Source organism: Helicoverpa zea, chromosome 12 (genome assembly GCF_022581195.2).
Source record: "Helicoverpa zea isolate HzStark_Cry1AcR chromosome 12, ilHelZeax1.1, whole genome shotgun sequence".
Taxonomy (NCBI): domain Eukaryota; kingdom Metazoa; phylum Arthropoda; class Insecta; order Lepidoptera; family Noctuidae; genus Helicoverpa; species Helicoverpa zea.
In genome coordinates, this window is record NC_061463.1 from 12,466,551 (window position 1) to 12,482,480 (window position 15,930).

General features: G+C 37.8%; 2 protein-coding genes across 2 annotated transcripts in view; one reads left to right on the forward strand and one right to left on the reverse strand.

The window, feature by feature from the left end:
- LOC124635392 (E3 ubiquitin-protein ligase ZNRF1) overlaps positions 1-15,730 on the forward strand; it is an 84,827-nt gene extending 69,097 nt beyond the window's left edge. The window contains exons 2-4 of the mRNA XM_047171274.1: positions 11,774-11,869; positions 13,018-13,123; positions 15,203-15,730. Coding sequence (XP_047027230.1) covers positions 11,774-11,869; positions 13,018-13,123; positions 15,203-15,260 — 260 coding nt within the window. The 3' untranslated portion in view covers positions 15,261-15,730. The remainder of the gene's footprint in view (positions 1-11,773; positions 11,870-13,017; positions 13,124-15,202) is intronic.
- On the reverse strand, positions 3,853-5,109 carry LOC124635391 (cyclin-K-like). The gene is made up of 3 exons (XM_047171272.1): positions 4,831-5,109; positions 4,447-4,703; positions 3,853-4,293 (listed from the first exon to the last, which is right to left on the reverse strand). Exons 1-3 carry the CDS (start codon positions 4,962-4,964, stop codon positions 3,911-3,913), a joined length of 774 nt encoding a protein of 257 aa, XP_047027228.1. The 5' UTR covers positions 4,965-5,109; the 3' UTR covers positions 3,853-3,910.
- Positions 15,731-15,930: the final 200 nt, after the last annotated feature.

Consider the following 15,930-nt stretch of genomic DNA (forward strand, 5'->3'; position numbering starts at 1 on the left):
AACCAGAAATAGTCATGCCAAGTCGTGAATTATGGACCCTTTGTCAACGCAAAGAAAAACGTAAAAGTCAGGCAAGTTTTCCGCTTGTGTATAGTGGCTCTATAAATATCGCCTTATTTGCACGCTCAAGGCAGGTATGGCCCAAGTAGTCCTGGGCAAGTGACGCGCGCTGGCCTGCCGTGACGTCACGAGTTGCGTGCCAAATGTGACGAGAACCTCGCGACCTAGCACACCGGTAACAAACCACAGCCAGTTACATTCTGACATCTACGCCGAACGCACGTCCCACTGCTCAACTTTATATTCAAACTTTATCGTACCCATTTAGTGATGACTTTTTAAAATAATGTGTGCGACATTTTTTTGTCCTCAAGTGTAATGTTTAATATGAGGTGATAGTGAATTTCTGATGTGTGTGCGGACTAGTGGTATGGTGGCGATGGGTATTATAATAGGAACCTGTGTGCCTGATGCTGAGCAGGACTCCGCATATGGTGCTCAAATAAGGCGCCCGCCCAGGAGGATTTTATATGGTATGCATTCCATGGTGCTGTTCAACTCTGTACTACTTTACATTTTAATTAAACAAGTGATTAATCAAGATAAAATCAGCAATTTTAAACTTCAGTGGTTAGTTATTTTCCGCTGCACAATGAAAATTGAGGAAAATTCCCGCAACAAAAACAAAATCCTTTCAATAATAATTGTTAATTAATTATCGAGTTTGCGTTTGATACTAAATCCTTCATTGTGTACGAAGATCCTTGTTATCAATTTAACGTCCATTGAAAATTGAAATTAGAGGCGAGGTACCCGGCGCCGTAGCCCAACAATAACATGTTAATGGTTAGTTGTGAGGTACATAAAGACGGTTATGTTGGGATATGATGGCATACTATACAAATTGATACAGATCCATGCTTGCAGACTGACTTGATGGCCAAATGGACAGCAATAACTTATCTGGCATAAAGGAAGGAGTATATTTTAAATACAACTGCGTCCATAGCCTGCCACTTCTCTGCGAGAAATGTTAGAGTCGGTGTTATCATCAAACGATTATTTGAAGTTATTGTTACTTATAATAAAGATCACCCAGTTTGATAGTTCGCTGTCTCCGATCAAATATATCGATCCACACAAAACAATGATGGACAGAGTAATAAAAAACTTTGTCCATGTACGTCGTTTGTAAATATGTACTGATATATTTCAAACTTTGTCCATTCGGGTCATTGTGGACGAGTGCTCTATATTCTGTCACGATTTATTGAGTACAATTACGAATTTGTGATTGATTGGTCTACAGAACATTCTAATCGCATTCAGTTTTTATAAATCGATTAGTATTCAATCAAATTCTTAATGAACTTTTTTTCACTTTTACAATAATTGCGTTCATCTCAATGTGCCTTTGGTCGGGTAATTTGCAGCCAGATCCAATCAGTCACCGTCCGTCCTTATCGACATACATGTTAAGTCGCGTTACTTCGCCTGTCCCAGATGGGTCCTTCCGATTACGTGTGAAATTAGAACGCCTGTCGTCCTGTATCAAGTACATTTGTAGGAATTCGATCAATTTGTTTCTTGAATTTAAAAGTAGGTTTATGTTATAAGGGTGTAGTAAAGATATTGATAGATATAAGACGAGGCCCGTGGAGGGTCTCTGGTGGCGCTTACGAGCGCCGCTCACGAACCTCGGAGCATTACTTTTTATTGACGACTATTGTTTGCCTTTAAAGTTATTGTTTTATAGTTTATAGTGTATTGTGCGAGTCGACTGGGGCACGATATCATTATTATAGTATTGAAGACCTGCCTGGTATTTTATCAATCACTTGCAGGGTCTTCTACTCGGCTAATTTGGTTTTCGGCTAGAGATAATATTATGGTTGTAGTGTAGATTAATCGGAAGTACAAATAAAATTCATAGTCATATTCGTTTGCCGTATGTCAATTTTATTGGAAACTATATTCCTCGCCCACAGGAAAATGCAATGTATGAAGGAAAACTAGCAGTTTATGATATTTTAGCTATTTTAGTTAAACCGCTTAACCAAATAGGTTACATAAACAATATTATTAACAACGTTACTGGTATTCGTATTATTTAATTTTGAATTCATAACCATTTGAATTCATTCCTGGAAACTGGCCTTTGATTGAAACCTGTGGCATATATCTATAGTTTTTTGTAAAACGGCCTATCTGCTTGCTAGTGACTAATAGTTCCAAACTGTATTCAGTGTAGTAGTTATACTGTACGGATGGCCTATTTGTGTTAAGGTTCGAGAGTAAATGACACGACAATTGATGAGTAAATACTGACTTTTATTAGATGATTACATGGTTTTATATATTCTCCCTCACAATACTAGGACGTATCATCCCGAAACTATGGTGACCTACATACCGAGTGTTCCCGATGACACACGAGCGCCGCGATCGATGGCGATACTCAACAAGTGATCGACTGGCTGCAGGCTGCTAGACTTAGGCTAGGACACACACTACTTGCGCCCACTTACGTGACTGTGTCAAGCGGGATGAGTTTTATATGAGTCGCTGCAGTTGCGACAGGAATTACCATTATTCTCATACTGTAAAGGAATTTGTTCTTATCATGTGCCTAGCCTTTTCCATTTCCTCCTTATCTTGTGGTAGCAAATTATGTATAGTAGTAGAAGTTTTATCATCTCCATTTAGCTCGGCTACTAAGTGCCTCATATTTCTACAACGGCTACTATCTTCGTAGTAATTAAATGTTCATGTCCTTTTCCCCCTCAATAAGCTTTGGCTCAATAATTTATTCTATTAGCCACCACTGCCCCAGAATATATTACCCTAATTAGTGAATTTACTGTATGTTTTGACTCTATGGGTCCTCGGACCTTTAAGTAGCCTTACTCTGTACCGGTAATGAAAATACTTATGGAAGCTTTTCTGCAAAGCGACGAATCAATTTTTCATTTATTATTGAATTTACTGTGTCCGAAAATATACTTAGTTATTAGTTATAAACCTTCAGCAGTCGTTTATCCTCATATCGATCCTTTGCGGACAACAGTCATGTATGACAAAGCACTTTTCACTTAGCTCCTTATAGCCACATGTATGAATACCTCAAACTTTCCCCCATGAATTAGATATCAAAACCAATTAAAAAATGACAAATCGTACTAGTACTTTCCTAGCCTGACGCCTTTAAACAAACTCGTTGTCTTTTAATTAGATAATATATTAGTACACGAAACGTCACATAATTAAAACTATCTTTGATATAGCAGTTGACGAATCCATTAATAACACAGTTGCGGAACCAGTTCCAATCATTGTGACGTAAATACAAACGCGCGTAAAATACGTATGTTTTGTCACGGCATGGGGACTTCACCTGACATTTAACGATACGGATTCATTTGTTAGAATCTAAGTACAGCAAAAAAAAACACCAACAAGACCAGTATACCGCATAAGTTCCTGTGTTTTTTAGTACATGTGTGTATTTTATCGAAATAATAAAGGTATAATTTATAAAATATAGTAGAGTTCACAACATAATGTAGCAAAGTACTCTTAAGTATCAAAATGAATTGATGAGCTGTTGACGTAACATATAGGTTATCTAGTTTCGGGTCAGGGACTCACGATACGACTATCGTAGACGTAATGGTTACGTTCGTGTCCTCGGGCACTGTAAGCAAAAACATCGCAGAAGCACCACTGCCCAAAATGAGTTCCACACAGAAACTTCTAACTCCAAGTCAAATCATGAAATAAATACAAAGCCACTATGTTTATTTATTAAAATATAGAAATATCTTTACACAATACCTTTTATCATCCATCTCATAAAAAAGTACAATGAAACTAACGTAGCACAACCATGTTATAGTATGTACACAGACGACTAGTTCGTATTGAAGACATTCTTTGGCAGTCCGACATACAGGTAGTGGTAATCCTGACCTGCCTGACTGCTGGCGGCCGTGGTGGGTTGATTCAGCACGGCCTGCGGCTGCTGCGGCTGCTGCTGCTGCTGCTGCGGCGGGTACGGGTACATGGGGCACGGGCACATGGGCATGCAAGGCATGCAGGACATGCCTTGCATACTCGGCTTCTTCTTCCTGCAGGTGTGCACGGGCGGGCACGGCGGCTGGGTCGGCTGCGTGGTCGTCGTCGTCGTCGTGGTGCTGGCAGGCATGGTGGGGGGAGGCGGGTTTGGGTACACCAGTATCTGCTCCTCTGATTCGCACATAGGTGGTGTCGGACAGCCCGCCGGGTACCCGCTGTCTGATCATTACACAAAGGATAAGGATATAGCGATCAAATAATAACAGTTAATTATTGCAGGTGTTTATTTGGGAAACTTTGATGGGAAAAGATCTGATAGCTTGACTCCTAACATTTTCCAAACTTCAATTAGGTAGTCATCAGCTGTCTTACCCATTTGACCGTAGTATGCATTTCTCTGTGCCGGTTTCGGATGCTGGTGCACATGCAGCACTGGTGGCGATTGTACCGGCTTCGACGCCTGGGTCAAGTCCTGTTCAGTTATTGATTGCGCTGTGGATGCCTTGCTCCCCGATATCTGCACATATTTGCTTCGCGCCTCGGCACTGTTGGCCACGCCATCCCTCATTCTGACCAATTGCGCAGCAGTTGTCGGCGTCATTCTTCTAGAAGGAGTGCGATTTGCCATCCTTCGAAATTGAGAACTGTTTTTACATCTAATATTAAGAATTTACTTCTGACTTACTCAGTATAGTGTAATATAAAAGCTTTGGTCCGAGCACAAATGAAATAAATGGCGGTCTGTTGTGCGCTTACCTTTCCCTCCGTCGCTGCTTGCACTCCTCGCACATGGCGCAGTAGACCTCCAGCACGGAGGGGTGCTCGGTGTTCTCGTGGCATCTCCTGCAGGATATCCTGCAGTCTATGTAGCCTGTGCTCAGCGGGATCATCGTCAGCAGAGCCAGAGTTATAAACAGAGGACATCTGAAAGTACAACATTTCTTTGAAACTCGTCTTGGCGTAGAATTTTATTCTCGGCATCATTGGCAACGTATTTAATGTTACTAAGTCTGGAGTTGGAAGAAAAACATTGAATGTGCGGAGTGAGTTATTTGTTAGTTCAAGTGTATGTGCTTCGTTTTCGTTCAATCCAGGATATTTAAATGCTTTCAGTGTATGTGTAGGGAAACTTCATAGATGTCATCGCAAACTTCGATGTCTTACGTCATAAGCAATAAATAGGGCGTCTGAAAATAATCTACCAATCAAAGTTTTCGTTTATACAATAATAAATTAAAGAACAGATCTTTATTATAAGTCGTAAGTTTCAGATAATAAGCTATAAATAACCTCTCCACGTGTCAACAGTCTGCCTACAATAATAAAGTATAAATAAAAATGAATTGTTGTTCGTTAATCTGATTAAAACTCGAGAACGGCTGGGCCGATTGAGCTGGTTTTGGTTTTAAAATGTTTGTAGAGGTCCAGGAAAGGTTTGAACGATACAAAGTTCGCGGGATCAGCTAGTAAAGTATAAATATTTTATCACCCCGTTTCTATTACTACGGACTCCAAAATTTCCTTCAAGGATGAGATTTCTAATCAAAATATTGTCAAAATATTTCATACCCAAGTTTCTCATGCTGTTTCTCAACATCCATTTGGGAAGCGAACGTTTTTATATGAGGAATAGTGTTTGTGTATGGCCTGTTCACAGTCCGCCACTGATGTGTTCTCCGTGTATGTAATGTATTTCAGTAGCTTGTTACGCAAACATTGCGAAAGCAATTTATGTGCCGTGAAGTTATTTGTTTTAGTTATCGACGCTCCAGGTGTTCAGTGTTTAGCAGGCGACTACGGGTGCTCGACGTTGTTGTACTTGCAACTTCACCAAACTATGTAGATGGCGGCTTATGTAACTTGCGAAGACAACAGTTCTGTGTAACTTGTCACGAGAATCGAAATCTTATTGTTTTGAAAATAGGTGGTATTCAAAATGTTGGTTAACTAATTCCCTACTCGGTATGATTTATAATCTATTAGAAAAATGTTTGTTTATGACAACAATTTTATTAAATTTCACGATCACTGCCTCAATACCAGCCGACACGAAGTGAACCCTTTTGAGCTATTTTTAGCCATCTAGCCGTCTTGAAGGCTAACCAGATAAATAGCCATATAAATACCAATTCCATGTCAATCTTACGTAAAAATACTACAACAGTACTTTAGAAATGGACATAAAATAATTCTTGATTAAAAGCTTGCATAGGTGGTAGATATTTTCAGTTCAGATGTAAACTATTGAACACCCTCTGGGTAGAACATTAGTAATACGAATGGAGTGGATCACTAAACATATAGAACAATGATCAATTGAAGAGTGGGGCGCTGCAGCCGGTCGTTAGTCCGGGCCGGGCCGTAAGAGGTACAATGCCTCGGCCGTCAGTGTCCGCCGAACGTGTGTGGACTGCGGATCAGATAGGCATACCACATGAGAACACTCAGAAGGCTTACTAGGGAAAATCACGGAGGCACCATTATTTTCATGTTTTCAAAATGGTCAAATTATTACAGACTTAAATATAGACAGAACTGTTAAACACACAGATAGTGAAAGCGGTTTAATAAGTAAAGAGAGTCCAATCTGGTCAAGTCAGAATGCTTAGAAAATTCTGCCCCCAATAGGCTTAATTGCCTAAAAACAAATTGCAATACTCTTGCAATCTCCCTGTACATTGGTTCATCTGAAGTATGTTATAGACGGGTCAGTTCGTTTGTTTTTTATTCAGCGGTTTACGGGTTTACTAAAAGTGTTTGCTATTGAAGAAAAACTCTAGGTAGCTCAAATATTTGCTCTTCTGAAGGATTTTCATCAATGTGATTAATTCATTCCAAATAGTGTTGATAAAAACTAAAATACAGCAGTCTGAGGACCAGATGGTCCTATTATATTCTTTCTAGATTCCGAAGATTAGTCCCAGTAACTTTTAAAGACGTGTATAAAAGGCCAGTATCCACTTCGTCGACAAGTGCAAGACTGCTAACAACTACAACGCGGTAGTTACATTGAATCGTATACTGCATTGTAGTGTATAACAGTCGGGAACTGGTTACTTTGTCACACTGCTACGACAAGCCAGTTAATTGCTTTCAATTAGTTAGAGCACATAGCAACGAGGAAATTCTAACTCCATTTTTACCTGTGAGGAAATTAAATGATTTTTTCAAGAGAAGATAGGAGACCAAAGAAGTCGTTAATTATATTATTATTCAATACTATTGCCAAAGATTTGACTTTTGCCTTCCGTAAACGGCTCTTAAATAATACATAGTTTTGGAAACCCTTTATTAACATCTGTTTAACATGACACACACGGCAGCATTATATTTTTTTATGTAAAACTTAGCATAAAGCACGTAGTTATTGCGCGCGTGACCGGACTGCGCGCGCTGCGGGTTCAAGCCGTTGCCGTGTTATTGTTGTGAACAACCATGTGCTAACGACGGAATGCTCATATTCTATCACGTCACAAATATACACTAGTTCTTTGTCTAAAGATCCCGCCGATTTCCCAATATATTTCTCTATCTTAAAAGCATTTTCTAAGTCACTTCAATGGATAACTTTGTTTGCTCTCACTTAAACTTGGGCAGAGTAACTTATAAAGTAAGTTTCGGCATAATTTAGAGTTAGTTTGATTACACTTTCAAGAATAGTTTGAACGGTCCACAAATTGGTGTCCTTTTTGATATTTAAATAAGTTATTTAACTTGGATAGATTTTTGAAGTATTTCATAGTGCAAGGGTAAAATACTCGTATATGTAAGTACGAAGGGTTGTACTTAGTGTAGTGTAGATAGAACCACGTATTTCCATTGTCTCTAAATAAAAAAGTCCCCTCTCCCCAACTGCTAAGCCCGTAGTACTATTACCCACAGTCTAGTGCACTCGCAGACGAGGCAAAACGTTCACGATACACGAATACATGCAGAAGGTTTACACTTTTTGGGTAAAAAAACATAAATCAAAATGGAATTCATCAGATAGTTCAGGAAATCATAACTTCCAGTCTTCTATAATGTTCAAAAATAATAAGATCTCTTCCATTTATTTCTTCATTGAAAGACGGCGTTAGTGGACAGTGGTACTTCTAGCTATGCTTCACTCTATGGTAACACCGAATATTTATGCTAGACAGTGCGTGGTTATTGACGTGTTACCAATAGACCATCCCAGAGTACTCCTCTGAATCTGCAAGTGCAACATTGATGGGGATTATTTTAAGCTGTGGAGCCCACTTTCGGTCAAAATAAGTCGATTTATTGACCATACACTTGTTGGTATAAGAGCAAAGCTGTTTGCGTACTATCATCATTATAAACGCTTTTATTGGCTTCATTTCATTCTTGTATGCTGCAGCTTTTACACCAGTAGACGGCTACCTACTTGCGTAAGAACAATCTTTAATACATATTTCAAGCACAATTTGCCAGTCACTATAGAGACTAGTCAATTGCACAAATTGCTGAGCTCTAGATACTGGTGTGTTACGTAACTAGCACAGATTCGCGAATCTCCCGCGACAAACGTCTGGAGATGTCGCGGTGTCAATGGAGGCGCTCGGACGGAATCCTGCGCTCCGTCACACCGTCACGCGTAGACACGTTTCATTTCACTGGTGACTGGACACGCGTGCATTATATCAGCAATACGTAATGACGTATATGATGTTGGTCATCATTCAGTAAGAATAGGAAGTTTTATTCATGATGTTCAAGTACGACGTGATGTTGACGACCTCGATGGCGCAATGGTCACCATGCCGGACTGCCGAACCCGAGGTCCCGGGTTCGATTCCCGGTTCGGTCGACATTTGTGTGATGAGCATGCTTGTTGGCCGTTGGTCTGGGTGTTATCATATGTATTAAAATATGTATATATGTAGCTATATGTAGTTTATCAGTTGTGTTAGCACCCATAACACAAGTTAATTAATAACTTAAAATGGGGCTAACCGACCGTGTGTGAAAAAGTGTCCCGGCATTATTATTATGTCCCGGCATTATTATACATATAACGACGTACTGAAAAGAATAAAGCCTTTGTTTATACATGTTATGGACCATGTGATTAATTCGGGCATTATTTATAATGCCCGAGCATTATGAATAATGTCTAGCTTTATCGGGCCAAGTGATTAATAACTATCTTAACTTCATTATTTATCACATTGCACGGGCATTATTATATTGCTACATGATAGTTGGGCAAATTGATAATAAAGCTATATTTTATGCGGTGCGAGGGTGGCAGTTGTTCTATCTTATTCTATCTCTTCATAAATAAATCCTGTTACTTGCTACATATTTTATGATTATTGTTTTAAATTATATGTTCTATTTTAATGGGAAATTATAAGTCTAGCCACAAAATTATTAATTGGACAATTGTCATCTAATTTACTAACTCGGCCTCGTTTTTCTTGATGTCATTTTTCTTGGTTCCTTTTTTTTTATGTTAGAATTTAATTTGGATTCAAAACATTGTATTAAAATCTGAACTTAGTGACGAAAACGAATCGCTGCAAAACCGACTCCACGTAGTCTTATCTGCCCTACTCCTAGAGTGCAATTCAAAACTGCGTAGGCGCGGAGGGGCGAGGCGGCCTGCGAGCTGAGGCGCAGGTAGTTGAAGCGCTCGCCGCCACGGCTGAGGCTGGCCGGCTGAGCCGGCCAGCAAGCCGAAGCTGCGGTGGTGAGCGTGAAAACCATCTGCGACGATAAGCTCGCATGGGACCGCCGGAGCCCCGCAGCGCCGGAGCCGTGACAGAAGCCATGCTTGCTGCATGTTGCATGCTTACTTCCATGCTCTGTCAATTGATATGGGATGTGTTGTGGCTGACTTAGTAATAGAAGGCAACATACGTTTTTGGGGGCGAGTAATGATATTAAAAAGAAGCCTGTTTAAATAGCACCCTATTTTAATTATATTTTCTATGTGACTTTTATTTAGAGAAGCTAAATAATAAAAGTTAATTATGCCAAATAATGAGTCCGATCGCTTAAACTTTAGTTTATTTTGTTTTATAATAATAAGTCATTTGTATAAAACAAAGATACGTTGTAAATTTTTGGTTTTAAATTTAATTATATTTTATGTTATATTTTTAATATGACTTTCCTTAACTTTTAAATGCAAAAACTAATGGATTTTTAAGGCAGAAGTCCTTCATAATTCATCCAAATCATGAGGCTGATTATTTAAGTGGTTTAATATTTAGTTTATTTTAAGTTAAATGTCAATAACAATAAAAAAAAATGAAATTAAATATGTTTGTATTACTTTGCCCAAAAGGTCACGGGCAATATATATAGTGCCCGGTCAATTTGATTATTTGAATAATTATTATCAAATTGCACTCTCATATTGGGCATTATTCATAATGACCGGGCATTATGTATACTGCCCAATTTATCACTTGGTCCATAACATACATATTTCAAGTGGCAATACTATAAATTTCGATGAACCAACGAATCTGCATCACAAACAAGCAGATGTTTTCGATTACACTTTCATATTTCAATCGGAACGTATCGAAGTATCACTTAGCTACACAAATAATATCGATTTGAGCGTAACGCACGTACTACCGATTATCTACTTGGTACTAACGAATAACGATTATAGCTGAGTCATGGAGTGTGCCTAATTGCATGCCAGGACAATAATATCATTATATGAATTGTATACTCCACTTTATGGCCACTCGATATGTTATTAGTATTGCATTATTTTATTATATCTTTGGTAGTTATTGGCGCAATAATATGTGAAGTTATCAAACGCGAATTTGTATTTAACTGTCAGTTAGAATACCTATCTATCGTCACATCATTCACTCCAGCTATATTATGCATTTACAAAAAGGTTTCTCCACACTTAATGAAAATACAGTTATCTTATAATTTATTTTTGACAGCAACAAAATGATTGATGGATTTTTTCTTCCCTACTATCTAAGATGCCTCGAACTTAACTTTCTTACGGATTTTAACTTCCATTAGTGTTACCTTTGACATCATATCGTCAGCTGTGTTTACTTCGTTAGCTGGAAAAATATTTATGAAGTCAAAGTGGCCGTAGTACGTAGCTACGTAGGTGCAGTGTAAAGCGTGAAATTGGCTTACATCAGCGGATTACTGACGACACACGGAATTTTATATCAGACCCGCCATATTTGTTACTTACATCAAGCGGATAACGCTTAGATTATTTACGTGTTCGCGATAATTCCTTATTTATTATTCAAACGTGTTTGTCTATGTACAAACCTGATGGATTACTTTATTGGTCGCCGTGTGATTTAGTTTGATCTTGGAAGGTTAATTTTAGTTCGGCCAATACATTAATGTGATTAGATAGTAACGTTAGCGCGTTACAAATGGTGTCGTTAATCATCTGTCTGAACTTGTTTTTCGTGGAGTTAAAGCTTTACTATTACTTATGGAAATTACTATAAAGTGTGTACCTGTCTACTAGATTACTATAAAGCCTACATAATGTACTCGAGTAAATTACCTACTCACCGAAATAGTACATAATGTTTTTTATGAAACTAAATATTTCGCTTTTACATTTAAGTTTTTAATTGAACTGAAAAACAAATCTTTTAAAATATATGTAACCGTCAACTGTTTGGTTGGTATGCATATTCTGGATATTGTATTAATATGTGTTTGTATTATGTTCCAGGTATAAAATGTCCGGTGTGCAGCAAGTTTGTGTTGCCGGACGACATCGAGTGCCATCTCGTCATGTGTCTCACCAGGCCAAGACTCTCTTATAATGGTTAGTAACACCTTACATACATACTAGTCCTTTAAAGATAACATCACTTCTAAAAGCTATACTTAGAAACCTAGGTAGTACTGGCTGAATGTATGTTCTAAGAGCAACTACTACGGACTGTGGTTTACTCATATCAGTAGAATCCTCGAGACCCATTATTAATTTAATTAAATGTAAAGCTAATAGTAAAGGTTTGGAAACTAAACATGATTCACCTTTGTAGAAATGTCTACGAACTGGCGAAAGTCTCTCTGAATTGAGTCAATTATGCACATATTTGCATAGCTTAGTCAGTTTTAGATATTTAATTGGAAAGACTAGTGAGTCAGAAGTATTTCTTCCCAATTAACCTTTTATCAGAGCCTACATATTTTATAGCTATACATAACCAATATAAGAAATACTATTATTATTGTCTCAACAGTTAAAACAAACAGGTAGATTCAGGAACCAATATTTAAATTACTCACTAAGCTTAATAACAACGGTAACTCCAGAGAAATTGCAAACGCAATTTGTTAAGCCATTGCTCAACAAATAGAGGAAATATAATAATATCGCAGTAGCCAGAACGGGAGCTTTCCCGGTAATTACAAGCCAGGCCGAGTGAAGTATAACATTCACTATTTATGCACAACCCGACAAGACTGCCTGAACGCCCGTACAATTACTATTATTATAATTTTCCCTGTAACACGCCCGAGAAAATTATATAAACTTAACTACTCAAAGATTTAAGACTGTATGTCGGGAAAAGCGTGCAGAGCAACTAGAAATACAATTTACTCGCACATCTGAAAGTTCATTCAAATATGCAGACATTGTGAACTAAAACTAAACTTGGATAATTAATGGAATGTTCAGTTGTTCTTGCTTCAGTTAATTTATCTTTATTAGTTGATCAATATTACCTGTTGTTGCCGGGTATTGCTCGATTCATCCTATGTATTTAGAAAGCCGTTTGTTTTCATTCGTTAAGGTTACGGGTTTTTCAAAATTTAATGATTTTTCAGCCTAGTTAGTTTACTTAAATAACATTCGGCTTTTATTATAAAATCTGTCTACTTAGACAGTATTAAACAATATTTCCAAAATACGGAATATTTGTTTGTACATAACATCTGATGGATGGTGTCTAATGTTTGCAGAGGATGTGCTGAGTGATTCGAAGGGCGAGTGCGTGATCTGCCTGGAGGAGCTGTCCGCCGGAGACACCATCGCCCGCCTGCCCTGCCTTTGCATCTACCACAAGGGGTAAGAACATCCTTCATTTACATACATAAACAAGGGTAGACAAATGCCAGAAAGACTCATAATCAGTCTTACCAAGGGTTGCCCAGGAGAAGGTCATCTAGTTAGTCTTTACATGTAAAATACTGGTACCTACTCAGCTGCATCCCGTTAGACTGGAAGCTGACCCCAAAATAGTTGGGAAAATACAAGGCAGAGGATACCCTTTATTTAGAAAGGATTATGTAGACGTAAGGAACGCGGTGTGAGTGTCTACTGGTCTCGCAATAACAGAATATTCCCAAATGAACTTCTGTTGCACCTACTAATATATATCAGTGCTCGTGTAGACTATTGCTAATGTCAGAAAAGGCCATAGTTAAACGATAATAAATTAATTGAATGAATTAAAATTTACCGTCACACTTTACACACGCGTAACAGTGACTATTTTGCGCAGTTACAAGTTACATGTTTCTGATAAGTCATCGAGTAATAGTCGTGTGTCAGTGAATGTCGCAGATTAAATCACTCCACGACTATCAACGTCCATTAATTGTTACGCGGAACTCTTTGTTTGTTTACAAGCATTTATGTAATCATTGCGACTTAATTGATTGTTATTAGCTGATTATTATGCAACGTTGTAAAGGTTGCTGTGTAAGCCGGATCTTTCAAGAACGGGTGTTTGCAGTCATAGGCCATTATCTGAGATCGCAATTGCTTTGCATCTTATCTGTCCATGAAATAATAGTTTAATCCAGTTATTTACAGTGCCTAGTCTACAAAAGTAGTTAAAACTTACCTATACATTTGAGAAGACAACATTTTAATAATGTGCTGTTTTCTATATAAATTCCGAATTGTGAATAGGTACACAACAACAAATACCAACATAATGACTAATAATTAATTTCGCACGAATTTCTGGGTTACACGAGTTGCTTGGTATTTTGAACATGCCATATTGTTTTCCTTAAATTATTTTGTGGAATATTTTGCACGTGATTGTCACTGAATTATATTTGGTAGTAACGCGAGGCACAATTACATAAATAGAATAGAAAACAAGGTTACCTAAAATATATTCTTGAAAAAAAAAAAACGATTAAATAGCTCAGTTATCTTTTAGCCCAAAAATAAGTTATCAATTCTAGTAAAACTAGCATCTGCAAATATCATTATTTATTATTCATATAAAAACTAAAACACATGTTATACAACACTATAAGTAATAGTTGAGTAGATAATGCAAAATGATACGTTTCACAATCAATTCGCCGATAGCAGTCCGTTATCTGATGGATACCCGGCTGATAGCAGCATTACATTGATTACTGATATTGCAGGGTACCGGGAACTCGGAACATGCACATATCTTCGTAAACCTGCAGCATATAAAGTACATATTGTTGTCACCAACGTGCTTTATGAATATACACAATTAATTTATGAGTTCCATGTTATATTGTGTCGAATAAATCAGTAATGCAACCTCTTGTGCTCTGACAATCATACCCATCATCTCCCGAGCCTTTTCCCAACTGTGTTGTAGTCGGCTCTGACAATATGCATATAAATATGCCATTTTACTGCAACTATCGACATAATGTTTAACGGTCCATTAAACTGTGTGTATCTCTGTAAGCTTAATTTCACTGACTGAATAGGATACTTTTTGTAAAAAAACCTCTAATGACTATGCAAGCATATCTTTCATAGTCAACAATACTCGTAAGCTCCCTACCGTGGTAAGATGGGTATGCTCTCGAGCGCTCTTACAGGGCTCAAAGGGTACCTAGACAAAGGGCCGATAAGCCCCTCAGCGATGTAGGTCGACTGATACGAACCTCTACTGCGTTTGACTTGTGACATACATCTATGTAGTCTATGTTGGGCAATAGTGCAGTGGTAGTTGGATTTGTAACGCAAGGGTCGATGGGGAGTGAGGGTAACTTCTAACGTTATTAAGTTATGTTCAATGGCAGCTATGTATGGTAATTGTTGGGCGTTGTCTTGATTTCACCTTGTGAAACTGTTCCCCAATAACTGTGTTGATTGCCGTATAATTTATTAACCTATTTTGTTTTGATTGTGTTCCAGATGTATAGACCAATGGTTCGAAGTGAACAGATCGTGCCCCGAGCACCCCGGAGACTAGTGCCGCGGCCCGGCGCCGCCCGTGCCATGTGCGAGTGATATTTTATACTGAACTGACTGTGCCCGCGGGCCTTGTAAATATAAACTTATGCTAGTGAGATGTTTTACCGTTTAATGATTAAACAAAAATAAGTAAAAAAACAAAGACAATTATAGTAAACGAAACGCTATGGGAAATTCTCGGTGGAGTATTAATAATACTTATAATTATAAATTTTACAACGTTACTCTTTAGTTGGAACGCGAAAATGATAGTTTGTTTTTATTTGATATGTATAATGTAAATTATGATATACTTATAATATGTATAGTGAACGTTTGTTTTGTTTTGCAGTAAGGTATATAAAGCAAGGGTTATGTTAGTGCTGGACTGTGATTGTCGCGGTTTACATATCTGTTTCTTAAGCTTATATATTATAATATATGATTTGATCTTTTTCATCTTGATAATAAAGTTGATTTGTTTCTAAATTTTCTAAAATTGTTTTCTTTGTGTTTATATGGTCTAAATTTAGTGGACTATTTAATTATAGTTCGAGGTAGACATTTGGACTAGGCTTCATACATACTTGTCCAATCCCCTTTATCATTTACGTTTTACAGTTAGTTATCCTTCCAAAACTGTACACGCGCTGTATAATTTTTGCATTTGACTATGAAAATGAAATGAA